General features: G+C 42.7%; 1 protein-coding gene across 3 annotated transcripts in view; it reads right to left on the bottom strand.

Annotated features, from left to right (window-relative positions):
• Nucleotides 1–13,375, bottom strand: part of AGO2 (argonaute RISC catalytic component 2) — a 1,138,923-nt gene extending 1,125,548 nt beyond the window's left edge. For all 3 annotated transcript variants that reach the window (XM_069621684.1, XM_069621685.1, XM_069621683.1), the window contains exon 1: nt 13,093–13,375. In XM_069621684.1, coding sequence (XP_069477785.1) covers nt 13,093–13,114 — 22 coding nt within the window. In that variant the 5' untranslated portion in view covers nt 13,115–13,375. The remainder of the gene's footprint in view (nt 1–13,092) is intronic.
• Between the last annotated feature and the right edge of the window lie 681 nt (nt 13,376–14,056).

Genomic DNA, 14,056 nt, shown 5'->3' on the forward strand with positions numbered 1-14,056 from the left:
AGATCAGTTAGTCAGGGAAACTCATTTTTGCGAGCCTATGCTTCACCTTGCAAAGATGAGCCCAGCTGACCCACATGCTGCAGAGTGAAATCTAGCGGGATTGTATATTATAATGTGATGTCATTTGTGACGCAGAACGCCTTTATGTGCTACCTGTGTATCTGTTGGCAGAGCGCTCTCCGGGCAGCAGAGTTCTCTGTGTGCACAATTTTCTTCATATAAACTTTGTTCAACTTGCAATCTCTCTATTGGTCTCATTCCCTACTGGGGTGTGTCCATTATTCTGATTTTTGGATATTGTGTTGAGGAGTGGTCACCTTCACCTCTAACCAGTAAATGTGATCCTCGATGGAAACTTCCCCAGTGCCCCTTAGAAATTATGTTTGGGAAACGTGTTGGTTGACATATCCTCCTTCACATTGATGGAAGAACAGACCCTCGCAAGCGACAAAACCACTGACACGCCTTCTATCCTAATGGTGAGCACTTCTGACCTGCACAAAGTGTAATTTTATCGTTCCATAAGTCCACTTTTAAAGTACTAATTTTCCTTTTCCATTGTACTATAGTCAGACATTGGGCTGAAAATGAAGGAGTAAGTTTCTGCATCAATTCCTGTTCCGGTGTCATCAACCTCATACACCTACCAAGTAATGATATTACACTACTATTTGTACGCGAGTGCTGTGTTATAGGAGGATGGTGGAACTTCGACTACTATCTCGCCCTCCTTTGGAACAGGTCCACAGCTTGAGGTATTTCTATTCACATTTCACTTTAAAAAAAAAACTGTACATCCGACATTGGATATACTCAAGACATAAATGTATGTTCCAGTGCACGGTTTAAAACTTTTCTGATTTTGGTAGTAACGTTGCACTCCCGCCCACCCCCCTAATGCAGAATACTTACCAAGGACACATTACAAAGCAAAATACTTTGCAGGGCAAGATTGTGATCACTATGTTTTACAGGGTAACTTCAAATCAAACCCATGTTTGAACTCGGATGGATATTCGGTGAAATATTAACTGAATGTTACGATCAAGTCACATGCACTCGTTTCGAGGTTTTATCCATACTGATGTTCTATTTGTGTTGCAACAGCAACCTCAACAGTATATGGTTCAGTCTATGTAAAATACTTAGGTTTAAGGTGCTCTGTCGAATGCAAACTTATTGTGTGCTCCGGCTGACGTATTTTTTTGTATATTAATCTATTCAAGGAATGTGCTACAGATGTGGACTTGCAAGAGACGCATGGAACTGAGGTATACATTTATGAAGTGAGATTGTGCATCACTTTGCGTTCTGAATACATTTTAATTATGTCGCAATCTTTTCCAGTCTGTCTAGTTGATTTCGATTTGTAGATATGTACTTAGGTTGGTTTGCTTTGAAATACAATGTGTTGTATTAAAACCATATAAAACATTTTTTTTTGCAACTGGATGTCGCTGTCCGCAAAATGATAGCCACTATTTTGAGGCAAACAAGAAACCAAGGGTAAATAACGCACCAGTTTGTTTTTCACAAGCGTTTGAGCAGATGTTTTAGTCTTTCTAGGTTTTTAGTTGAAAGATTGTATGTTCTGTATGTGTGCAATACATTCAGCATTTTCTTCTATTTGTTCTTTTGGAAGCCAAGAAGAGGAGTAAAAAGACGCAGACATCGCTTGTAACCAAAGATGTCGCTTGTCAAACCAATTTCACATTGGAGCAACTAATATCTCAGGCGCAGCGTGCCAGTAAACAAGCAGACTAGTGATGCATTTGTCCAGCGATCGGAAAATGAATTGAATGTCACATGCGACCCCTTACAAAGTCAGCCCGGACATTCGCTACTGTGTACAAGGTCAAACACGTGAAAATGAAGTGATGATGCATTGCAACCGCTTTCTGACCCCGTCAGCAATCTACACCCGCTAAAAAACGCTCTTCCCAAAATACTCAAAGTTAGTGGTTTCTCCAATTCATGTTGAATTTTCACATGAACTGGCAGAGGTTGAAGCTTCAACGAAAATGACCCATTATCTGATCTTGGCTTGTTTGGAAAATCAATACTGCAGGACGATTGACTACTAAAGGAGCAAAAGTACATTGTGTTGGACAGCTGCCTGATAGATTATATTCATGCTCAAATGTGAACATACGAAATACGAAACAGGGCCAAGATGCACAGGGAGCCATTGGTGAATGTGTCTCGCGTACTACAAGGCACCAACCTGAAAATCCAAGCAACCTGTTTCCACTGCCATACTTTCACATGGTCTGCTCAACCGATGCATTCAAAGTGCCAGATGGGAATCTACTTTGTTCAGCAGCTTTACTGTTCAGCGGAACAACTTTCAGCAATATTTCCATATCGGTTTGTGGGTCTTGAGTTCCTTGCTAAAGCACAATACTACAAATACCAAAAGGGAATCCTTATTCCATGCTATTAGGCATGCCGGGAATGTCGAACAGATGTCAATATACAGTACATTGGGGGTCATTCCTAGTAGGGCGGTAAGGGTTAACAGACACCGGTAACAAGACCGGTGCCGTTAAACCCTTACCGCCCTATTCTGAGTTCCCTTTGCGGGTTGGTACTTAACGCTTGCTTTTTGCAGGCGTTTAAAAACCAACCCGCAAAGGGACCTAGGAGCTAATTACGGCACCGTAATTTACGGTGTCATAATTGGCGCCTTCCCCATTCCCATTGAGCCCTATAGGCCAAAAATGGGAATGGGGAAGGGCCCATGGTGAATGGGGAATTACCGCCCCCGCCAACCTTGGAATGGGGCGGTAATTCCGCCATTCACCATGGCGGAGTCGGAAAGATAACGGCGTCAACCAAGGCGCTAATAGCGCCTTGGTTAACGCCAGGGTCGGAATGAGGCCCATTCTCTGGCAAACGTTTGTCCATGATTTTCCAAAAAGTACTGCACTTACCACTTTCAAGACATAGAAAGTAAAAATAATTGTGAGTTCTGTCGTGGTGCAGGTCTCTGAATGTTCATCGTCTGTTGTCATGGAGAAACATGGCTTCATCAAATCCATTCAACTTCTGCAATCCAGGGGAATGCAAATAGACGCGATAGCCACCGACAGGCACGTTTTGATAGCAAAGGCCACGCAAGAGCAGTTTCCACACTCTGCATCAATATGATTTATGGCACGTTGCTAAATCAATCAAAAATATTACAGCTGCTGGGAAAAAGAAGGGTTCTGAAAACCTTATAAAATGGCGTCAGTCCATCAACAACCATCTTTGGTGGAGCTCCAAGACTTGTGATGGATCTGTGGAAATTCTACTTGAGAAATGGCGTTCATTGATGCACCATTGTACCAACGTACAATCATGGACAGAAAACCAACATTTACACGAATGTGCACATGGACAGTTGGCGAGGGAGAAGGAACGGAAGAAGTGGTTGGTGCATTTTCACCTGCGCACAAAGCACTTGAAAAGATTGTGTATGATAAAACACTTTCCAGGGACCTGAAGGGACTCACCGATATCTGTCACACTGGAGATGTTCCATTATATGTGCCTCAAGTACAGGCCCAAAAGGTTGCACTTCGGCATAATGGTATGGAGGCGAGGACAAGATTACCCATACTGGCCCATAACAATAAAGTCGGTAGGGATCAAGTGAGAACTTCAGGAAAATTGGGTGTGCCACGTTACTACAAGGCCTTTACAAAAACGAAGCAAACAATGGGTGGTCAAATCACTATACGAGGAAATGGATTTTGAATTTTTCAAAGATCTGACATTGACTGTTGGCCATGCATACTCATGGACTGGAAGCGGATTGTTTCCAAGACCCATACAATGCCACAAAACATTGCAAATGAGCCTTGTCCCCAAAATTTGTGTAAAGCGTAGTTCTAGATACAAATGATTTGTAGCTCTCTGTAAAATGCACATCTAGGAGGGGTCATCAATGCCAAATCATAAATGCAAGAAAATAAAATTTGAAAGCAAAAGAAACTAATTGAATTGAATGTGAATTTGAATTTAATGTGGGAGGGGAGGCCCACAAGGCTGCCTGATCGAAGTAAGATTCCTCTGTTCACCAGACTTAAATAGCACACATCAGAATATTTTATGGCATGGTGTTGAGGCTCTAAACCTATTGCCCGTCTGTTTTGGCAAGTACATTATGCCTCGATCAATTCATCAAGTAATTCTTTCGGTGTTCTCTGTGGTATATTGGGGATTATGTTGATCATGTGCAATAGCCAATTTTGAAATGCATATTGGTAAATTGAGTGCCACAATGGTTCAGAAGTTAGCTCAGTGTGTTAAGCACTCATTGCAGAGATGTGTGGTTCTATGCAAGATTAGAATAGCACATTCCAGCAAGGCTGGCTGAGCCTTTCCTATGTCTTAAGTTTATAACTATGCCTGCATATGTACTTGGTCTTGCAGCACAACAGGTGCTATTATCAGCAATGCATCTGCACCAGATCGGAGTTGCGATAAAAACAAACAGGTCATCCTTATGGTGAAGGTCTAGAAATTGGTTTGTTCAGATATAGTGTAGTAAAACCTAGGTAATCGCCTCAAACGATTAGCATAAACTGTTAGTCCAAGAGATGAACAAGTATTCAAATTTGGAACCACAGCATCCGCCCTGGTCTCCTGGCTTTGCCAGCAGACTATACAGGGATCCTGGTCTCTTAATCTTATATCTCGTATATTACTGTCTTCTGTAAGGTTTTCCTCCTCGCATTCCGGTGGCATCGTTTATCCCATTACTTGATCTTTCTTATGTAGGCCATTTGAGTGGAAGGGGTGGTAGACAGAAGGGAGTGGACCATATGGTGCAGGACTCCAGCAAACATATTTTAAAGTCTGCTCTACTCTTTAAAGTTCTGCTTTACTCTCTTGATCTCTAATGGCAACACTATTTGAAAACAATGTCCAACGTATCATCTTTTTTAAAGTTTTAAAGTAATTCCTTTGGTTTGGTGGAAGGGGGCCCCAAAGATGTCCGAGCCCAGGGCCCCAAAAGTGCTTAAGATTGCCCTGCCACCCAGGTATGCTCGGCCTTCTGACACAGTGTATCACACACAGTGTCTGAACATGCACTGTTCATTGGTAAGACAGTGTACATAACAGTATTACGTAGGGGGCGGAAGGATACAATTGTTTTTTGCTCATCCGTCTATTCAATGCAGCATGTGTAAGCTAGGATCATCTCTCCATGTAGCTAATGCTAAGGTCTATCTAACTCACAAGTTACATTGCGAAAGACACAATAATATGCTAAGACTGTCCCTGCCTCAATGCCTTTTTTCCCCCCCACATTCTTTGCCAAAATGAAAAGATAAACATCTCGGTGTTTGAATAGGACTAGTGCCTTATTGTAATTTAGCGTTGAACACTAGGCATCAATTGCTCAAAGGACATATGTTGTGGGGAATACAAAAAAAAAAGAAAAGATAACTATATTGAAAGTGGACATGATCGTACAGAGCTGTTGCTCGTGGAAAAATCTAACCATGGAATTTTCAGAAATGATGTAAATTGAAGTTTACATTACATTTTTATTGGGATTAAAAACGAGTACGGTGGGGTGCTGTTGCATAATAATTGACAGGGGGTAAACGTCTGTGTTCACTGTGATCGCTTTTCGAACAGTAATCTTGCAAGCTACGTTACAATGACATCTGTTTGGGGTTCAAGCTGAATGGTTGCTATGTTTGTGCTTTGTTTTCTCCATGTGGTTTTACATCCGATTGGAGGCTATAACTACTTCACAGCGCCCAAATTGTATGCAAATTGTGGTCTCAAGTAGTAAACCTTGTTTTCATTTGTGTGTTAAATATTGGTTGTATTGTGCTTATGATTAGGTTTCGAACAGTTATGAGTTATACAGTAACTTTTTATATTAAAATAAAGAACAGCTACTGAAATGTATTTTTATTGTGTTCCGTTTGCAGATACTGTGTACCATACTGCCCGTGTCATAGCTTCCAGTTGCCAGCGTCAGTTGTCTAGAATCAACACTGGAGGATTACCATAAACTGTTTTTTTGATCAGTGTTGCGTGCAACGATCGATAATCACCTATATGGCCATTTACGTTTTCGCCAACATGTCAGCATTCATGATTTAAGAAGGTGCAGAAGCAAGAACGTTCCGTTTCTAAAATGCAAAAAAGACTGCTTCTCCAACACGGAGCACCAAGGGCAGTCACTGAATTGTTTTGCTGATGTGCCGTATGGCAAGACAAGGACAGAAAAGTACAAGGAACAGTCAGCTCCAACTTACCCGCAAAATTTAAAAATCGTTCATTTCCTGGAGTTTATAATTTCTTGTGAGCACATTCTTTGAAAAATAAAAGCACTTGCAACATTGCAGACTATTGTTGATGTATTATAGAAACATACAATAAGCAAATGCTATTTAGGGCAAGACAGAAGGTATGCTCTGTGTGAGCATGTCTGTTTATCTTGTGTTTATCTTCCCGTTTGTGCGGGTGTGGGTGATGAAGCGGCACGTTGGGCTATGCTGGCCATGAACGTAATGAAAATAGGTGGAGCAGATCGTTGGGACAAGTGATGTCAGCATCGGGGCGTGTGTTTTGATTCATTGCTGCAAGCGCACTTGAGGCGATAGAATCATGGATAAGATTGGCACAAGATGGCCGCGCCCAACACGTTTTCGCATGTGTAAAAGTGAGAAAAACTAAGGTAACATGCATAGGAAAAGATTTTACGATCCATCACCGGATGCTTATAACGACTTGGCCGAACGATCGGGACAATAACATTTTTGAGCGCACTATTCCTTTAATCCCATACATAGAGAACAAAAGGTTCAAAGGGAAATACAGCAAGAGGGTAGGAAAAAGAATCAGATATATTTTCAAAAATAGAAGATACCAATATATGAATTGCCTTGTTCCTCAATCAATCTCCAACATGGATTGCCTTTGTATTTTCATTCAGTTTACATTCCTTCATTCAGGGTTTGTTTCAGTATAGACAGGATATTTAGATTTTGTAAAGTTCATTTCTTTAAATGAAGAAAGAGAGGGTCTGTGAACGGGTTAGTGGCATGCATGTAACCACCAGATGTTGCGAAGAGATATAGTAGGTTGATCCAGAACCCCAAAATTCTGCACGTTTCAGCAGTCAATGTGACAATCTGTCTGCCTTCTTCAGGGCATGATCATAGACCCTGCGAATATATATATGTATGTATTTTAGTGCCATGCCCACAGTAGATTTTCAAATATTAGTGAAGAGCCATAATAACCCCTCCACGTTACTCACCCCAAGTAGAGTCAGTAAGGATACTGCAGGTATCTGCTGCAATCCTGTAGGGCCCACTGTGACAGTACGGACGACGCGTCGACGATCAAACTGCTGCTGCCAGAATAATGGCTGTTACTATATTCTGTTTGGTGTGGTCCACTAGATTTTTATGGTGGGAGGAAACCTTTAACCTGCTGCTCCTACATCAGGGAGCGAGGTGCCAGACAGGGCATGGGATGGTGGATGGACAGTCTCACTAGCGTTACTGACACAATATTTGATTTAATATGTCCATGCTTTAGTGCACCCGGGTGTCTGGTAGGTGATTATTTAGAACAGGTCTGTGCTCCCCGCTTGTGTGCTCATGCATATATAGCGTGTGCAATTCCTGAGCACAGAATTCAAGTAGTGGTATTGATGGAAAAAACACTACACCCTTGCTCGAAATTGGCAAGGTCCCTGCCATCATGGATGCCGTCATTTTTTCTAGTGCAATCTGTCACAAATCACGATCATGGCCACAATGTATATAGCCGAAAAGTGATAAATGCAGCATTTAGGTACGGTAAAGTCTATGTGAGAAAGGCCAGAGGAACCTAGAATGTCACAGACTTGAAAACGTGGAACGAGTGCGCCTCTCCCCGGCAGGTCCATAGTGGCTGTGGACTCAAACCGGCGTCTGCCTAATTGATATGGATACCAATATTGCATTTCTATTGGTTGCAATTCTGAAAAGGCGTGCCTGCGTCATCATGTCCTCTGAAGTGCACTTTTAGTTGTGCAGCATCGTCATGACAACCTGCGTCTAAAACCAAATGACGGTAAAGTCCCGTTGAGATTTGTAAGTACCCCTTAGTAACATAATGGGATGAAAGCGAGCACCATATGTTACTCTTATAGGATTGTCTGTGCTCCATTAATCTCAAAGTCTTCCAAGTCACGCAGCATAGTCCCATCCCATCTGGTGGAGTCACGGTTGTGTACACATATGCTTGGTAAAGTGGGCTGAGAAGTGGCCTCTGTCCCAAAGTGCAATTCCCGGTAGGGGAGATTCAAAGAAAGGGGGTGCTCAACTGTATTTATGCACTCATTTGGTGTATGGTGGCACCTGGCTGTGTTCCAAAACAGTGGGGTACCCAATGGTGGAACAAGGTATCATTTCTAACAGAGTGTCACATCCGGGTGCCGTTAGGTGCAATGGTTTATCGATTGTTTTGCATGGATGGTGAACTGGAGGAGGAAAGTGGCAAGAGTGGGGAGCCAGTGGGGTAAAACCAACAAGGTGTTGCACCAAAGGTCTCGTGTAATTTTGGAGGGTACCACATCCGTATCTGCTAGGTTTAGGGTATATGTGAGAGGAATTCATTCTTCATTTAATCCATGGTTGAATGTGTCCAATCTATGAATCCATCTGTTCTCCTTTTCTAGCAGACTCCTATGTGGGATTGATCCACCATATTAGATCATCGGGGAAGGGGTGGAGGGCATGTTGAAATTAAATGTAATGGTTGACCATAGGCCCTGTTGCCTTCTTGCAACGAATTTTGGATCCATGTTCGGATATTCTCATATGAATGGACCTCATGGTTTGTCCCATGTAGGGTAGGCCGCATTGGCATTTGATGCAATAAACCACCTGACTGGTTTTGCAGTTAGGCTTCAGAGCGACCATATTCTCTCACATATGGTGAATGATTGGATTTTCTCTGTGAACTTACAGGCAATGCAGTTATTGTCAAGTAACTGCTAGTAGATTCCATTGGCCGATTTGTGGTGTATTTTTACTGAACAGCAAATTAACTAGTTGGTCAAGCAGATTCTTACCCCTTTTAAAAGCAAATATTGGCATGGGCTCTTCAGATAGATTCAGTTGTGCAAGCGGACAGTATTTACGGATAAGCTTTTTAACTTGAAAGGTGTGGAGACCATGTGTAATGACGGGTCAATTGTTGGTTAGTTTCACTTGTTACCTGGTTGTCAGGAGTGCCTCACTATCCATGAATCTTGTCCGTTGTTTTATCTGGAGAGTCGTTTTTTAGGGTAACCTCGAGATTGTAGTCTATCAAGTTGCTCTGCTTGGTCATAGAATTCTTCCAAGGATGTACAGTTCCCCCTAATTCATGCAAACAGTTTCTCTGCTGTTGTAAAGTACAGCAGTACACTAAATATTCTATTATAAACATTCATATTTATCATCAACTAATTGTTGTGAAAACAACAAAATTAAATTAAAAAGGATTCCGAAAAACTTATTGTGCCTTTAATTACGTGTCTTAGTAGACCTCAAAGAAATTAAGATGTAAATGGTAGCAGCCATTATAATAAGAGCAGCAGTGCCATTGCTACTAAAGGCATAGAGCTGTAATGCATAGTCAAAAAGACCAGCTGCCTTGTACTATAGGAATATCCCAGGTCACCGGGCAGTTCTGTGACCAAATAGACTCAAGGAACTAGGCCATGGAACTCGGATGACTTGCAATATCCTTCTTTAAGTACAGCATGGGGTATATTATTTCTTAAAACATATGCATCCTTTTTAATACCTGGCCTCACATGTAACCGAATGTACAATCTTCCAGTTGCTCTTACACATTATTAATTTAGACAATTAAGATTTTGAAGAAGCATTTGTCACAGCGAGCGAGACTAAAAGGAAAAGCTCAGTTGTCAAATACAGACTTAAAATCGATGAATACAGACAATGTGAACAGAGAACTTTGGAATAAACTCCATTGAAGAGGACTTTATAAAGACATTTGGAAATGATCAAAGCACTACATTGTGACATAGTGCAAAAGTCAGGGTTCAAAATAATTTGATGCAAGGCAAAAATTAGTTTTCAAAAATGGATGAGCAGTTTGCTAATTAAAATATAATTGATTAGCAAACAAGCATATTTGATTAGCAATTTTGTACTAATATGTTTAATGTTGCCAGAAGTTATTTGCACCCAAGACATAAAATGAGCAAAAATACAAAATGTGTGTGTACTCAGATACTTTTTTTGTTTGTTTTTTAGGAGAACAAGACAGCACAATTCATGGTTCCCTTAAAAAGAAATTGCACATGTGCACGATTGGAAACTACAATTTGCAGGACCTGGCGGTGGGCCAGAAGAAGTGCAGGTGAGTTTGCTGGGGAACTGTGGTGGTCTGAGGCGCTCCAAAGGGGAGACATCGCCCCAAAGGACAAAGTGAAAGCTGGACAGAGGCACGGCAGGCCAGCATGAAATGCAAGCATCTACCTACCGATTGGCCAGCTCTCCCCTAGGTACTAATATATAATGCTATCATAATGGCAGAGCAAAGTGAGCTCTGAAAACTAACTACAGTAGGTCTGTATATGTACAGACTGGATGGAAGGATTGATCGCTACTTTGCATAAACACCTAGTGAGCTTTGCATAGTCATTGCACAAGAGGAAAGAAATTAAGACTAAGCAGAGTGGATTGCGTAGCAGGTAGAGCACCTGGCAAACTGGTTTGTAGACAACTCAATTTCAAGGTAGCAGATATAGAGCAACAGGGTAATATGATAGAATGGCAAGGAGATGGGGATTCCATCATGTGTTGGGCAGCAGTTGAACAGATGTATGCAACCAGCAAGTCACAGAGCTACATTTTCTATGAAAAGCATTTGGCCGTGTGATCATGTACATTTTCAAAAGTATAGTTAGCTTTATAAAAGTATCACCCCGATTACTTCTGCTTTGCAATTATTTAAAATAAAAGGAACCCTTTGAAGGACCGTTTTGGCTAGACCTCCCACAGAGGCCTTTGCCATTTTTAACAGTGCAGGAGATGATTACTGTTGGACACACTCTCCTTAGCCCCTTTGAACTTGCGATCAATAGAAAAAAAGGAGGGCGTGGAGAGCCACGGGGGTAAGGGAGGAATGCAGGAGGAGCTGTGTGTTCAGTGAACAGGCCAATTTAAATCGCTAGCTCTGGTACACAAGTGTCATTAATTAGCAAGCCTACAGAATTACATAGCAAATTGCTATGCAACACTGCTTATTTTAAGTCAAAGCAGAGGGTTTAAACTTAATTGACAAAATACAACAGACCTTTAAGGACGGGTGAATTAGGACCAGGTACCCAGCTGGGCAGCAAAACTGAATTGCCCTTTTACACGGTGTACTAGCTCCTCGTTCCACAGATCTCTCCTGCTTTCTGTGCGATAATACCAAGGAGCTGGTTTTAGCTCCTGCTCATCAACTCTTCATGTTGATCCCTATGAGACTGTAGATCGTTGTTAGTTACTGCAATAGGCTTACTTGGAAGACCCAAAACCAGATCTTTTTTTTAAAGTTCTATATATTCAAAGTACTACGAAGTCTCCTGGGGCGGGGGTAGGGGGTGATGGCTACGAACATTCAAATACGAGTTACAAACTGCACCATTGGTTTGTTAAATAGGTTTTAAAAACAGATCGACACAGGGTGTAAATATGTTGTACAAACTGACACCCTGGACAAAACAATTATGTTGTTAAGGTTCGGGGTGCCCTACACCCAACCTATTGGTGGTTTCCAAACTATGGAGGATGCATCAAACATACTTGGTGCCAGGTGGCTCCTTGATCATTTTTATCCTGAGCATTATGGATTCAACGACTTAGGGGGCAAAGTTATGTTGGAACAACAGCAAATGAAGAATACGACCAAGAAGGTACTACTCGTTACCTATGAATGCTAGTGAGGTGGCTAGGAAGGGCTCACAAAAGTAGGACGATTGTGCCGGGCAGTACTCGATGTCTTTGCAAAGTGAGAGCTACTGTAATATTACAGCAGGTCTCACCTTGCAAAGACATTGAGTCTAAATATTCTAATAAAACGCAGCAGAGGACAAAAATGCAAACAACAAGCAACTATCCAGCCATAAAAAAAATGAACTGCTACCTCAAATCTATACCTACGCACAGCACACCATTTCTTGTCTAATCGAGGTCTAGAGCAAATTGTGCACTCTGGCGGTGGATGAGGCTCCCCTTTCAACACAAAGCACAGGGTGAAATGTCCCTCAGTGCAAGTAAAGAGCGTGCCTCGGCACGGTGATTGCGTCAATAAGCGTTCCCCCAGACACCAACCCACAACCAAGTTCTTTCCACAGATACACGGGAAGGCTATAGCAAACAGTGTTTACAATGGATCTCTATACTACTGGATACAGAAAGGAATTCCTTGGTGCATTCAAACAATTACATGGTGGAATTTCCCACCACACATTCTATCAGATCTTCGTTTCTCCGTGCACAGTTACAGATGGACACGATGCTTTAATGTTTCGCCCAAAACACAGAATGCTCAAATGTTACCAATCACCCACGACGTGCCAGCTGGCAGACCACCTACACGTTTTGATTGCCCAGTCACCATCTATATACACAGATAGTAAACACAGGATTCTCCACCGCACACCGAGGCAACTTGCAGAGCCTGATGCGCCCCAATACAGCGAAGAATGCCATTTACATCAAGTCACTAGTGGCCTTTCTGCAGACTCAAAGATAGACTCGACCAAAACACAAACGGTGTTAGGAACAGAGCTGCCAAACCTCTTCTACCAACACCCACAGGTCTCCCACTGTGGGTCCTCTCCTGGATGCACAGACACATTCACGTCCTCGCAGAGCTGGTAGGGGTTTCTAAAGTGCACTGGGTTAACAACTAACACAACACCGCACACTTTCCCCTCCCCCACCCTCAACATCTCTGCGACTCAAAGTAGCCCCCAGTCTGGGGGCCAAGGCCCCTCCAGACACAGCGAGCTCGAGGCGGCGATCCCAGGGAAGCGGCGGAAGCCACCACCGGGCACACAGAGGCTTTTACAACACTCACCCTGGTTGGCTCCTGGATACATGTCGGCTGGGGGGGGCGAAGGGGCACGCAGTCCGAAGAAGGGGATAACAGGCTGTAGGTGCAACTCAGCCTCCTGATGTCACCTCCCTGTTGCGAGGACCCTCCGGGGGAATCACTGGTGATGGTGGGGCTGGGAGGGGGCAGAAATTAAAAAAAATATGTATAAAAATAAAAACTGCGTCTGTCTGTTCCTTATTGATCAAGACATTAAAGTGAGAAGCGCGAGCTCCTGGAGACCAGGGTACTCGGCGCTGGAGGGGAAGGGGGCGGGCCGGGAAGTGACGTTTTGCGAGGCCGGGCGACTGGAAGGCACCGCCCACAAGGGAAACACCAGAGCTGCCCAGCTGACTGACGCACCGAGGGCAGCACTGAGCGAGCGGGCGGGCACACTGGCGGCGATGCTTTCATGATGTCTATGGCTAAACTAAGCCAGAGGAAAGAACCCTCACTTAATATGGCCGCGCACGTTCTAATGTTTGGAATGTTTGGGGGTCCCAGCCGTCGAGACGTGAAGGTGGAACCATGGCACAAATCATCTGAAAACGTTACGAAGTAACCTGGGTTTCGTTGTTTTAAGACATTTTAGAAAGCGATTATTGTTTGTATGCACTTCAGAATAGTTTCTCAACACCTTTAGTTTAAAACCTGAGAGAAAATATTTCCAAGATGGCGGCGAAGTAGACGCATGCTGAAAACCGTTGAATTACTTTGTGTTCGGTGTACTATCTACCAATGATCCCAGGAAGCAGTACATTTTGCAGGCGTTTTGGAAGGAGCTTCAACTTCTCACACAGTGAAATTATAACTATTACCAACCCCGCGTTTCAAAAGACCATAACATGTTTTTACTCTTTATAATTTAAATGCTCTCTTTGTTATTGGTATTTTTTTAAACAAATATGTTATTATAATTGTTCTTATTTTTATGCTTTCATGATAACTA

Source organism: Ambystoma mexicanum, chromosome 5q (assembly GCF_040938575.1).
Source record: "Ambystoma mexicanum isolate Mex_15411 chromosome 5q, UKY_AmexF1_1, whole genome shotgun sequence".
Taxonomy (NCBI): Eukaryota; Metazoa; Chordata; class Amphibia; order Caudata; family Ambystomatidae; genus Ambystoma; species Ambystoma mexicanum.